This window comes from Vulpes lagopus, chromosome 11 (assembly GCF_018345385.1).
Source record: "Vulpes lagopus strain Blue_001 chromosome 11, ASM1834538v1, whole genome shotgun sequence".
Classification (NCBI taxonomy): domain Eukaryota; kingdom Metazoa; phylum Chordata; class Mammalia; order Carnivora; family Canidae; genus Vulpes; species Vulpes lagopus.
The window spans coordinates 65,579,901-65,594,092 of NC_054834.1; the positions used below are offsets into that span (position 1 = coordinate 65,579,901).

At 45.1% G+C, this 14,192-nt stretch overlaps 1 protein-coding gene across 10 annotated transcripts in view; it reads left to right on the forward strand.

Moving 5' to 3' along the window:
• Positions 1 to 3,896, forward strand: part of AGBL2 (AGBL carboxypeptidase 2) — a 52,918-nt gene extending 49,022 nt beyond the window's left edge. For 8 of the 10 annotated variants that reach the window (XM_041723267.1, XM_041723272.1, XM_041723273.1 and 5 more), the window contains 2 exons: positions 538 to 627; positions 2,634 to 3,896. In XM_041723267.1, coding sequence (XP_041579201.1) covers positions 538 to 627; positions 2,634 to 2,807 — 264 coding nt within the window. In that variant the 3' untranslated portion in view covers positions 2,808 to 3,896. The remainder of the gene's footprint in view (positions 1 to 537; positions 628 to 2,633) is intronic. The other 2 variants (XM_041723270.1, XM_041723276.1) reach the window with 1 other exon arrangement.
• Positions 3,897 to 14,192: the final 10,296 nt, after the last annotated feature.

Here is a 14,192-nt window from a genome sequence, read left to right on the forward strand (position 1 = left end):
TAAGTTTTGGTATAGTAGTAGATAACTCTTACTGTATATGGTACAAAATAAGCCCTCATGCAAAATGCTACCCTGTGGTTAACAGTGATACAATGAGGTCCCACTGTGTTACACTGAGGAATCCCCACAGAGCACTGCTCCACATTGAGGGCCATTTGGTGTCTAGTGTGATAGTAGCAAGAGCACAGCTTTCAAGTCTGTCTTGAGTTCAGATTCCAGCCTATCATTTTCCATGAGTTACTGAACTCTGGGACTCAGTTTCTACATCTAAAATATTGGGGTGATAATACATACATCACAAAGGTTGTTGAGAAAATTAGATGTGAAACTGTGTAACATGCCTGGCAAATAATAGGCACTCCATAAATATCAGTTTCCTTCTTTTTTTCAAATTATCATTCATTTGCATTTTGCCTCTCTATCTGTATCATATGTAATGATCTAACATGCAGGAATAAAAGAACCCTCACTGTATATTCTATGTAATCACACTTGTGCAAGTGGAAGCTTTAGTGAGATTGTGTTTGCTTATCTCAGTCACAGCTACGTGGAAGAGACAAGGGCACCTCCTTGGACCCATCAAAAATGACCTCCTTGATTCTGACGAAGAATAGAGAGGGGATGCAGGTATTTCACTACTACGTATACATATATGCCAGCCACTAATTTGATTTGGCTTTTTAAGTATATGACATGGTTTGGAGAGGTAGCGATCCACACTTTCACCTTCTAGAATTCATTCACTCAGGTGAACGTCTAAGCCACCTGACCACCAAGGGATACAATCCACAAGGGGCCACAAGATGGGAGAAATCCCACCTAGGGCTTAAAGCTTGCCCTGGAGAATTTAGTTTTTATTTTAACAAACATTTGGTAGGTGGCTATTATTTTGTAACTCCATGGCAACAGTTGAGGAAATAGTGATAGTGAATAATGTGGTGGTTCTCAACCCTAGGAGATGTTAACAACAAACGGGGGTGCCACCATCAGGCATGAGGTGTGCCTCACACGCAGTATTACCAGTGATCATTCAATACCGAGGTTTGTGAATGATTTGCTTTTTTAAAGGAATAAGTTAGAATGAGTTAGTATTTGTCCCCTCTAATAAGTATTTCTCTTTGCACATTTGCATTTGCATATTCTTTCCTGAGAAGGAGGAATAGAGTTGGAGAAACAGCTAGTAAGCTGTTATGTCAAATAGCCCTGGGTACGTCTATGGGAGGGTGCTGCTCACAGGCACCCAGGGTGAACAAAGATTGAGAACCATCAGACTAACATGGCTACACTAGATAGAAAATGGACAGTTGTCCCAAGGGGAGGTCCCTGTTGTTTTGCCAAGGCTGTCGTTTGGGACTTCTCAGACTGTGCTCCCATTTACCCCACAGTATCTTATAGAGATCCTATGAGATGCGGGACCACTTGAGGACTGGAAGACCTGATCCCTCCCTTAAGGCAGCCACCCTCTAGGAGGGGTGGTGAGACATAGTCCAGTCACTGTGGCATAACAGAGCCTGGAGAGCAGTGGGAAGAGAGGTGTAGGTAAATTCAAATCAAAGAGGATTTCTGGGGGCACCTGAGTGCCTCAGTGGTTGAGCATCTCCCTTTGGCTCAGGGCGTGATCCCCGGGTCCTGGGATCCAGTCCTGCATCAGGCTCCCCGCAGGGAGCCTGCACCTCCCTCTGCCTGTGTCTCTGCCACTCTTCTCTGCGGTGTCTCTCATGAATAAATAAATAGAATCTTAAAAAGCAAACAAACATGGATTTCTGTCCTGCCAGGCAGGGGAGCCACAAACTGCCCCCTTGCCTCTGGCATTCACTGCAGGAAGCCACATCCCACAGTTGAAAGCTGCTGGTTAGGCTGTAACATGTAACCAGGAATTCAGTGAAACCCAGTGTAGCAGGTAAATGCCATTCAGGCTTTTCTCTTCTCCCCTCTCCCTTCTCCCCTCTCCCCTCCCCTCCTCCCCTCCTCCCCTCCCCCCCTCCTCCCCTCCTCTCTTCTCCTCTCTCCTCTCCTCCATCAAGGCTTTCTTACCTTTACCTCCATTTTCTTACCATTTCTGGCAGAATGTTTTTCTAGCTGAGACATAAGCATTTAACTCACAGGTGTAATCAGATAAGCAGAGTCACAAACAGTGGGGCAGTCTCCTATCTTGACAGATCAGGTTCTTCTCTTTGTGTAATGTCTCTAGATGGCGTATGAAAGCAATCGTTGAGCTCAGGGCAATTAAGGACCTTTTTTCAGCTCTCCAAAGGACTTGGGCAAATGCTTGATTCACCTCTGCCCTGGTGCAACATTAACTACTTTGTATTTTGGTATTTTGGGGAATATGCAAATACTTCTCACTAACTCCTTGTAAAACCAACTCCAACTCTGACTGTAACTTTAGAAATTGAGGGACGCCTGTGTGGCTCAGCGGTTTAGTGCCTGCCTTCAGCCCAGGGCGTGATCCTGGAATCCCAGGATCGAGTCCCACGTTGGGCTCCGTGCATGGAGTCTGCTTCTCCCTCTGCCTGTGTCTCTGCCTCTCTCTCATTCTGTGTCTTTCATGAATAAATAAATAAAATCTTAAAAAAAAAAACTTTAGAAATTGCAACCTAAAGCGATTCAACCTTTCTATCTTGTTTGCACAGACACAGAAGCCGAGATTCACAGTGTCGTGCTATCCAAAGAGAAGCACAAACTCCAGCCAAGAGCCAGCTCCAGATATGAAGCCACTCTGGTCCAGGAACAGATATCCTGCCACAAAGAGAGGTCGCGCCACCATGACGGTGTACCCATCCTTGCACATATACACATACCCTTAGGATGCCTTGGCCATGCCACACAGGTGCTTCCTTGGCCTGTTTTGGGTTAGATACATTTTGTAATGAGAGGAGTTGTATGATTGGGAGCTACATTGACTCGAGACATACTGTGTTGTGTGTTCATCGCACGCTGACCTTATGCTATGTGCTTACATTGTGTGCATGCCCTTAGGATGCATATCTCATGAATTAGATTGCTCTTTTCACAAAGTAAAATTTTATAATGATGTATAGAAAAGCTTCCTTTATCAGAAATTGAAGTGTGTGCTCATGAACCTACAGCACAGATATACCTCATTTTAACCAATAAATATTCTCTCTAAAATTAGTGCAAATAAATATTAAGAGCTCAAATTCCATTCTAAACATAATATGGGAGCGTGCTACGTTACAAAAGCAGTCTTGTGTCAAAGCTTTCTAGCAACAAAATGGCTAGTCAATGATTTATCAGGTTTGCTGGTGCTGAGGATTACCACATAGAGAAAACAATACATGTATTAGCTGGAATTCAGGATTACATATATTATGTTCAACACAGTTACATACATTTTTAACCCATTGATTAAAATTCTGTCTCAGTAGCCAGTTGCTTCCTTTGATTGGTTAATCTTGTAACTTTAAGTGAACAGGTACTTTATATTTTTAGATCTCTCGCAAGCATCAAGTGTAGCCCCCTGGCAGCAGCCTTTTACATCAACATGCTGGAGTCATGTTGAAGAAAGGTCACTCTAGCTCATCCCAGGTCTCCTGTTTTGACTTTCCCCTCTTCCTATCACATTGGATTGAAAGTTTCCTGTTTCTTTTTTTTTTAATTTTTTTTAAGTTTATGATAGTCACACACAGAGAGAGAGAGAGAGGCAGAGACACAGGCAGAGGGAGAAGCAGGCTCCATGCACCGGGAGCCCGACTTGGGATTTGATCCCGGGTCTCCAGGATCGCGCCCTGGGCCAAAGGCAGGCACTAAACCACTGCGCCACCCAGGGATCCCGAAAGTTTCCTGTTTCATGTGTTTTTTATGACCACTTGTAAACTCCTTCAGCCACCAATCACCTGGATGACTAATAATCAGAACCACAAATTTTATTACAATTCCAGTGTCTGTGCTATTTTGTGTGTGTGTGTGTGTGTGTTTATAATTAATAGGTTTTATTTTGAGAACAGTTTAGATTTACCGAGAACTTGAAGGGACAGTACTGAGAGTTCCTATATACTGCCCACCTCACCCCCCTCCTTACACACTGTGTGTCTTTTTAAGGGGAATATCTGCCCGAGTTCCTTTTCAGTTGTTTGGTTTGATTTCTAATTTGGAACGCTTTACAAATTTTCATGTCTTCCTTGCACAGGGGGCCATGCCAAATCCTCTCCGTATCTGTACCCACGATAGTATTTGTGCTGCCAATGTGAGCATCTGCCCTCCTATTCCATACCTTACTCACACCCTAAAACCTAAACTCACAGCTTAAAACTCAGCATTTTAAGTAGAGAGCACACAGCTAAAACCTCACCTTTTGTCCCTAAGAGGATATCTTTCAAGGACAAATTCCCAAACAGTTATAAACTGCTGAGGGCAAACCTTTGTTTGAAAGTTGTTCAGAAAAAAAAAAAAAAAAAAAGTTCAGAAATACCTTTTTTTTTCTTTTCTTTTTTTGTTTCAAGTAATTTTGGAGAAAGTTTATAAAAAGCACCCCAGTGTGATGATATTTTTGGAATAAAAAAATCATATATGGGGCCACCTGGGTGGTTCAGTCAGTTAAGCATCTGACTCTTGATTTCAGCTTAGGTCATGATCTCAGGGTGGTTGGGATTGAGCCCCGCATCCATGTCCATGCTCAGCTACGAGTCTACTTGTCCCTCTCCGTCTGCTTCTTCCCCTACTCATGTTCTCTCTTTCTCTAAAATAAATAAAATCTTAAAAAATAAAATAAGTCAATCTGTAAAAAAATCAGAATATGTGATCAGATTTTTTTCCCCAAAGGTATGAGATTTCTGTTTCATAAAACATGCCCTTTTATATTCAATACTGAGGATTTTATGATCTGAGATGGTTGGTGATAGGGAGTTGATGACAATGTATAGAAAAGAATCATAATACAGTTATTGTACTTCACCCATTAGACTACTGGGAGTGATGGCATGAAATTTTGACTGCTTAAGCAATCAAGATCTGTGGGGTTATCAGATTTTTAAAGTACTTTTTTAAAAAGAGATTTTATTTATTTGAGAGAGCGCTCATGCACAGGAGGAGAGGGGCTGACAGGCAGAGAGGGGGAAGAGGAGAGGAGAGTCTCCAGCCCACTCCGAGCTAAGCACAGAGTGCAACACAGGGCTCGATCTCATGACCCCTAGATTGTTACCTGAGCCAAAATCAAGAGTTAGATGCTTAAGGGACTGATCTACCCAGGTGCCCCAATAAGTACTTTATCTTCCCGAGGTGGGGAAGTAAAAATCTTCCCGAGGTGGGGGAAGGGGGAAAGATTCCTGAGAGATGTGGTTTGGATGCTAAGGTATCGAAGGGGCAAAAAGGAGAGAACACTGGGTGTTATGCTATATGTTGGCAAATCGAACTCTAATAAAATATACAAGAAGAAAAAGGAGAGAACCCTTGCCTTCAGGCACAGCCTCCACATCCGGTAGCCTCCACAAGGCTGTGTAGTTGGAGTTTGAGCCGGCTCAGCTCACAGGCCTGCAAACGAGCAGCTATTTGTTTTCTTTAGAGGAGAGGCAAGAAGTGCCCCATAGGGCGTTTGAATGCTGCAGCGTCTAACAGCCAGTGTGCCCGTCATTTCTCAGTGTGAGTTCGGGAGGAGGCTTCGAGGACTGCCCCTAGCTGGAAGCTTTAAAATGACAAAGATCGGGGACCCCTGGGTGGCGCAGTGGTTTGGCACCTGCCTTTGGCCCAGGGCGAGATCCTGGAGATCCGGGATTGAATCCCACGTCAGGCTCCCAGTGCATGGAGCCTGCTTCTCCCTCTGCCTCTCTCTCTTTCTCTGTGACTATCATAAATAAATAAAATTTTAAAAAAAAATTTAAGGAGAAAAATTGTTTATAAATAAATAAAATGACAAAGATCATTGATTCTGTGTGGACATAATAAATCTCACACTGAAAATAAAATCTTAAAAAAAAGGGGGGGGGGGGCAGCCCCGGTGGCGCAGTGGTTTGGCGCAGCGGTTTAGCGCCGCCTGCAGCCCAGGGCCTGATCCTGGAGACCCGGGATCCAGTCCCACATCGGGCTCCCTGTATGGAGCCTGCTTCTCCCTCTGTCTGTCGCTCGCTCGCTTTGTATCTCTCATGAGTAAATAAAATAAAATCTTAAAAATAAATAAAAAATAAATCTCACGCTGGACAAACCACCCAAAGCATTTTTTAAAAGATTTTATTTATTTATTCATGAGAGACACACAGAGAGAGGCAGAGACACAGGCAGAGGGAGAAGCAAGCTCCATGCAGGGAGCCCGAAGCGGGACTCAATCCAGGACTCCAGGTCATGTCCTGGGCCGAAGGCAGGCGCTAAACCGCTGAGCCACCTAGGGATCCCAACATCTTGATCACTAAGAGTGAATCATGAGAATGGAATCAGGGAAAAGTAGAAAAAAGAGCATTTTGGGCAGCCTGGGTGGCTCAGCAGTTTAGCACCACCTTCATACATATATGTGTATATATGTGTATTATATATGTGTATATATATATATGTCTTTAAGGGAAAAATAATGTAATTTATACTCTTTCCTTTATAAATTAAATGCACAGTCACTAATAGCATGTTTTAAGATTCAAGATGATTTCAGGTGAACATGTTTTCTTTAGAAGTCTTACTTTTGGCTGGGGATCCCTGGGTGGCTCAGCAGTTTAGCACCACCTTCGGCCCAGGGCATGATCCTGGAGTCCCGGGATCAAGTCCCACGTTGGGGTCCCTGCATGGAACCTTCTTATCCCTCTGCCTGTGCTCTGCCTCTCTCTTTCTCTCTCTCTCTCTCTCTCTGTCTCTAATGAATAAATAAAATCTTAAAAAAAAAAAAAAAAGGAAGAAGAAGTCTTACTTTTGGGACCACATGGTCACAACTAAGGTCCTGTGTCAGTACTCCTTTCTATCTTTGGAGAGGTGACAACAGCTCTTGGAAGTGGTAGAAACGAGTCCAAACAGGTAAGGTGATGACAATAAGCATTCCCCTTAAGTTTCTGATGGAACATTAGCTCTAGGAACGCAGTATGGACATAGAGGCTTCTTTAAAAAAATTCTAGGTGGTTTTTATTTTCCCACTTGTCATTTAAAAAGTGCAAGAATTTTGGAGATCTCCTGGTACCTGGCCACTCTGATACCAGTGATCTCTGGTTTAGTGACGTCACCAATTTTGATCCCAGCTCTCAGCAAACATCCCACACAAAAGTCTCTGCTTTACAAAAATAGAATTGCTACTTCTGGTTTTCCAGGCTGTTCTCAGACTAGTTCTGCTTTCATTACCTAGAATAGCAGAGATGTTTCCAGAGCACAGAGACTTGGCACCTTCTGCCCAGGATGCTTTTGACTCCACAAAGCCTACTCTGTCCTCTAAACTACAAAAGCAAACTGTAAGGCATGGCTAGCTTTAGCTGAGCTGCTTCCCATCAGGGACCTTTCTATTTCTTAGTGGAATATTCCTAGGGAAGATAAGCTCTTCTCTATTGATGCTTGCCAAGGCCCATCATCTTTGTTCCCTTTTCCTCACCTTGGTGCTGCCTGATGAACTAAAAGGAAGCTCTGGGGGCCCCTGGGTGACTCAGTCAGTTGAGCATCTGCCTTCAGCTCAGGTCATGATCTCAGGGTCCTGGGGTCGAGTCTCACATCAGCTCTCTGTTCATTGGGAGTCTGCTTCTCCCTCTCTCCCTCTATGCTCTCCCTCTCTCTTTCAAATAAAATCTTTAAAAAATTAAAATAATAAAAGGAAACTCTGAATTAATTTTCTTTTTTTTTTTTTTTTGAATTAATTTTCTACTTTAAGTGGGTTCCAACTAAACTTCGTGCAGCTGAGTCATGTGGTCTGCAAGAAACAAGCTTCCTTGTAAAACTGGGTTCAGAAAAGCATTGCTTTATTTATTTTTTTTAGTAAAGCATTGCTTTAATTCGTACGTCTGCAGATGAAGCTCTGGTGACGAAGCATACACCGCACGTCCAGAGTAATGCTGGCTTAACAAGGGTCAAAAGAAAGGAAGATCCCTATGAATATAGAAAGAAATAATGCTACTTGGAAATTCGGACTCCCCGGGATACTTCTTCCCGAAAATATGCGCTCTTCCCACCAATTCATCCATCAGAAAGCAAGCCCCAGGCAGCAGTGAGGCGGGAGCTGTGGAGAAAGCAGGGAAGCCTGGACATCTTCAAACCCAGGTACAAACCAACTAGAAAACCAAGACTCGTCCTGCACTAAAACGAGCCAGGCGGGAAGACGCTCTGTGAACTTCAGAGCGTGGTCCTGGGCTAATCAGAGGCACCAACTTAAAGCTCCTGGGTCTGAACCCCATCCAGGCTGGTGAGGACGGGGGGTCAGCTGCTTTGCAGCCCTTTTTTTTTTTGTAAAGATTTTATCTATTTATTCATGAGAGACACACAGAGGCAGAGACACAGGCAAAGAGAGAAGCAGGCTCCATGCAGGGAGCCTGATATGGGACTCGATTCGGGACCCCCGGACCACGCCCTGAGCCAAAGATAGATGCTCAGCTGCTGAGCCTCCCAGGCCTCCCTCTCTCCTGCACCCCCCCCTTTTTTTTTTTTTTTTAAGATTTTATGTATTTAATCATGAGAGACATGGAGAGAGAGAGGGAGGCAGAGACACAGGCAGGGGGAGAAACAGGCTCCATGCAGGGAGCCCCCTGTGGGACTTGATCCTAGGACTCCAGGATCACACCCCGGGCTGAAGGCAGATGCTCAGCCACTGAGCCACCCAGGGATCCCCGTCTCTCCTGCCCTTAAGAGTGAAGCAACTGTCTTGTCCTGATGAAATAATCTCCAAGGTCTCTTCACTTTCACAAAATTTTATTCGGACCTCCTCGGGGCTGAGGATCAGGCCAAGGTGGCCTCCCTTGTCAGCTGGGGCCAGGCTGGTCTTGTCCCTCAGCCTCTGCTCCCTGGGAGAAACAAAGGCTCTGGGGGGGCTCAAAGTCCAGCCCCTCCCATCTCTGCCGTAGCCAGATTTGGTCTGAGCTGCCTCTCCCTCCAGTCGGGGGAACTGGCTATTCCTAGACGGTGGGATGTGGTGACCAGAAGTGACTTCAATAAAGTCCTCCGCAGCCCAGCGCAGAACCCCCCAGGGGCTCTCCTTTCTCCCTCCTGGCTTCACTTCCTCCCCATTCAGCCCAGACTGCAGGGCACATATGTCAAGCGCTCTCTTGCCAGCACCCCAGCGTCCTCCATCTCCATCCTTCTGCCGCACCCACCTGGTAGTTCCCAGGCGCCGGATCGGTCTAGCCATCCCAGCCATCTGGCCTCTCTCCTCCGTGCCCAGGCTGCCAAGATGCTGCAGGAAACATGCCCTCAAGTGAACTGGGGCCACTCCTCAGTCATCCCCTCCAGCCTCTGAAATTCACTTTCTGCTTCTGAAACTGATGTTCCTCAATGCCCCCCCCCATTTAATATTTTATTTATTCATGAGAAACACAGAGAGAGGCACAGACATAGGCAGAGGGAGGAGCAGGCTCCTGGGACTCGATCCCAGGACCCTGGGATCACCTGAGCCGAAGGCAGACGCCACACCACTGAGCCACCCAGGTGTCCCTCCCTCATCCTCCCCCTTGCAGGGCTATTTCCTACCCTTTGGTTCCTGAGTACTCTGCCCCTCCCTGTTACCTGGATCACCCTCCCAGCGAACAGCCTTCCTAGAAGGTGTGGTGAAGAAGCCAGGCTTTGATGGGGTGGAGGTGGGAAGGAAAGTTCAAGCAAGTTCTGAACCATCCTTAGTAGTAGGTTTGTTTATGTGCTGGTCTTAGCAGAATGATTCTGAAACTCTTGCAGATCTGTTATATGATTGAGCAAATTAATACACGAGTTGATGTTGAGTCAGGGTTCTGGGTAGCTCAGCAGTTTAGCGCCGCCTTCCGCCCAGGGCGTGATCCTGGAGACCTGGGATCGAATCCCTCTTCTCCCTCTGCCTGTGTCTCTGCCTCTCTCATGAATAAATAAATAAAATCTTTAAAAAAAGGGGGGGGGTTTCTCAATGTGGAAGAAGAAACATGTATTTAATGGAGGGAAACAAGAAAAACTGACAGTGGATTGGAACTGGAGACATCAGCATAGACTCATGATTTCCAGCATATGTATAGGTAAGTATATTCATAGTCTATATACACCTATGCATGTATATCCAGCTCTGTCTGCTAAAAGGGCCTAAAATCAATTCCACTCCATTAGCAATAAGCACATTTTGCCCTGAGATCTGTTACCATTCCCCTCTAAAAGGAATCAAGGTATTTCTTTTTCTTTTTCTTTTTCTTTTTCTTTTTCTTTTTCTTTTTCTTTTTCTTTTTTTTTTTTTTTTTCAGAGAGAGAGAAATGGCTGATTCCAGTTCTGGGCATTATAGATATGAGATGAGGAGCCTGGAACATTATATTATGCCAAAAAGTAAGAAAGTACTTAAAAAAAAAAAGTAGGAGGCATGTCACAGGATAAAGGAGCCAGCTTTGAAGGTGCTGCCACCAGTCAAATCTGGGATATTAGCACCAAAATGATTAAGGACATTAATAAATTATACTCCATTGGAAAAAATCAGAATCAATGAGTTTATCTCCTGAAAGAGGAAAGAAAGAGGGTTCTTGCTCAAGTGGAATGACACCGAGAGCCAAACGGGGAGGTGATGGGAGTGTAAGGGGAATGCAGGAGGTTTGTAGCCATCACAGTGAAATGGATAAGAATCATCCATGGAGGCTAAATTCAGGAGAAAACATGATGAGGAGCAGGATGAGGTTTTAAAGTGTCCACCCAAGCACCTTGGTGGCTCAGTCAGTTAAATGTCTGACTTCAGCTCAGGCATGATCCCAAGGTCCTGAGATTGAGCCCTGCATTGGGTTCCCTGGTCATAGGGAGGGGTATGGGGTAGCTGCTTCTCCCTCTGAGAATGAATGAATGAATTAATTAATGAATCCACTCAATTGCTTATTAGTTGAAAAAGAAAAAAATATGGAAGGGAGAAGTTGGATGCACTTTGGGCAAGTCACCACCGAGGAGCAGATAGACATGACACGCCATGTGATGCTCCAGAAGGATGCGTCACTTCTAGAGTCTTAGGGTCAGAAATGCATACCCCAAATCCGATCATGAAGAAACACAAGGCAAAGCCAAAATAAGGAACATTCTACCAGGGAGAAGGATCTAGACTCTGGCATCGGAATGCCTGGGTTTGAACGCTGGTCCTACTAGCTTTATGACCGCAGGAAAGCTACCCTCTCAAACACTCCATCTCCTGCTCCATAAAGGGGATCACTAGCAGAACCCACCTTTCAGGGGAGTCGGGAGGACCAGATGGGAACATGCACACAACCACGGAGTGCCCTATGCACAGAGTGCAACTGGGAATGGTTAGCGAGCACGGCTCCTGTCCACCCTGGCTTCCTTCCGTTTGCCCTTAAAGGAAACAAAAGTGCCCAGCTCTGGGGTTAAGGCTAATTGTCAATTCCATCTCCCTCTGTTATCTTCTCAAACTTTCTGCATTACCTTATCCCTTCTTCCATATGTTTCCTTCTTTACCAGCAACTTCTCTGTAGCCTAAAAACATAGTTAGCTTCTACCATCTCTGAAGAAAACACCAAACCTTCAACTATTCCTTACCATCTCTGCTGCCCACCGCCCCTCAAGCTCTCCCCTCCCTTCATAAAAATCACTGAGCCTGCGATGTGTCATGAACTTTACCCTACATGGTGGATGGCCATGATACCCTGTTTCACAGATGAGAAAATTTGGGCCAGGAGAGGATTTGAACCTGGATCTGCCTCAGACTAGAACTGTCTGATGAGGTGGCCACGGAGCACTTGAAATGGGGCTGGTCCAAACGGAGCTGTGCAGTAGGTATAAATACATACCAGATTCCAAAGACTTTATACAAGAAAAAAACACTGCGGGATCCCTGGGTGGCGCAGCGGTTTGGCGCCTGCCTTTGGCCCAGGGCGCGATTCTGGAGACCCGGGATCGAATCCCACATCGGTCCGGTGCATGGAGCTGCTTCCCTGCTGTGTCTCTGCTCTCCTCTTCTCTCTCTCTGTGACTACATAAATAAATAAATTAAAAAAAAAAAAAAAAAAAAAAAAATGAAAAAAACACTGCAAAAGATCGCATTGATATTTTTATACTGATTACATGTTGAAATAATTTTGGGGATATTTCGGGTAAAATAAGATATATTATTAAAATCAACTTTTGGGGGAAAAAATCAACTTTTGGGGCACCCAGGTGATTCAGTGAGTTAAGCGTCTGCCTTTGGCTCAGGTCATGATCCCAGGGTCCTGGGATGGAGCCCTACATCCGGCTCCCCTCTCAGCAAGAAGTCTGCTTCTCCTTCTCCCTCTGCCCCTCCCCCCACCCTTTCTGTCTCTCTCTCTCAAATGAATACATAATATCTTTTATTTTATTTTATTTATTTGAGAGAGAGAGCAAGAATGAAAGCGAGCAAGAGAGAGAGACAGAGACAGAGAGAGAGAGAATGAGTAGGGGGCAGGGGCAGAGGGAGAGGGAGAAGTAGACTCCCCACTGAGCAGGGAGCCCAACCTGGAACTTAATTCCAGAACCCTGGGAGCATGACCTGAGCCAAAGGGAGATGCTTAACTAACTGAGCCACTCAGGCGCCCCATGAATAGATAAAATCTCTTAAAAATTTTAAAAATTAACTTTTACCTGTTTCTTTTACTTTTCTAATGTAGGTACTAAAATATTAAAATTGTGGATGGTACTATATTTCTATTGGACAAGCACTGTTCTAGGATATTCATCTCACTCTGAAATATGGCCTCTTGTCTTCCATAATACCGTTTATCTTAGCTCCCTGAATGTACCCCGGGTTCCAGGGCTTCTCCCTCTACATACCCTACTTGGGTGATCTCCACCTGCCCTTGGCACCTGTATGCCATGATGATGCTGGGTCAGGCTTCCACCCTCCACCCCCATGTCCCACCTTGGTCCCACCCCAGACCACTAGATTCAACTGTCTCCCCTCCATCTCTGTTTAGTTCCCTTCTGTACCTCAAAGGCAACATGGCCAAAGTGAAATTATTCTTTCTTTTTCTTAAACCAGAGCTTCCCTCTAGATCTTCAATCTTGTGAAACAGTAACACCATTGTTACCACGCTTATAACTTCTGCCACATCCAGACAGAGGCCACATCCTGTGGACTCTACCTCCTAAGTACACCCATAAACCTCTCTCCATAAACTTTCTGAGAATTTCAGGTTATCATTGCTCTCCTAAACTATTCAGTCTTGTCTCCCAGCCTCCAGTCTTTGGGATCCTGACCTTCCTTTGATAGAGTGACCGAGGTGAGCCCATTACAAGGCAAATCTGGTCACGCTGGCCCCCTTGCAGGGCACTTCTCTTCTGCAGGACCACCCATCTCTGACACGGCCCTACAGCCCCCTCAGCCTCCAAGTCTGGGTTCCACCTGTTCTGCATGAATCTGGAACATTAACTGCTTCTCCCTACTTCCTCCATGCCCACTGCCTCTATGCCCACTTCCCAAACACGTGTCACAGGTCAGTTATATGTCAATTATAGCTCAAGTTAAAAAAAAAAGACTTGGGGCGCCTGGGTGGTACAGTTGGTTAATTGTCTGACTCTTGGTTTTGGCTCAGGTCATGATCTCAGGGTCATGAGATCAAGCCCTGCACTGGGCTCCAAGCTCAGTGAAGAGTCTGCTAAGGTTTCTCTCTGCCTTTCCCTCAGCCCTCCCCCACTCTGTGCGTGCTTTCTCTCTCTCTCTCTCTCTCTCTCTCTCTCTCTCTCGCTCTAAAATAAATAAATCTTAAAAAAAAAAAAAAAAAAGACTCAGCTGGGGAGCCCTGGCTGGCTCGGTTGAAAAAGCATGTGATTCTTGATCTCAGGGTTGTAGGTTCAAGCCCTATGTTGGATGTTGAAATTACCTAAATAAGTCAATAAAGTTCAAACAAAAAAAAAGGGCCTCAGCTCAATACCAGCCCACTATGCGAAACTGATCTTGATGCTGTTTCCCAGGCAGACCTCACCAATCCTTCCTTTTCATCCAACAGATTTCTACCTCAGCACCTGGACCACATCGGTGCGCCACTTTCTGTACTTGGCTGCCTTTCTTAACCAGAAGGATTTCAACGACAGTCCATAAGAGAGAAGGAAAAAAACAACAGAACTCAAAGAAAATGCAATTATCACGTCACAAAAATAAGTAGTCCAGATGTAG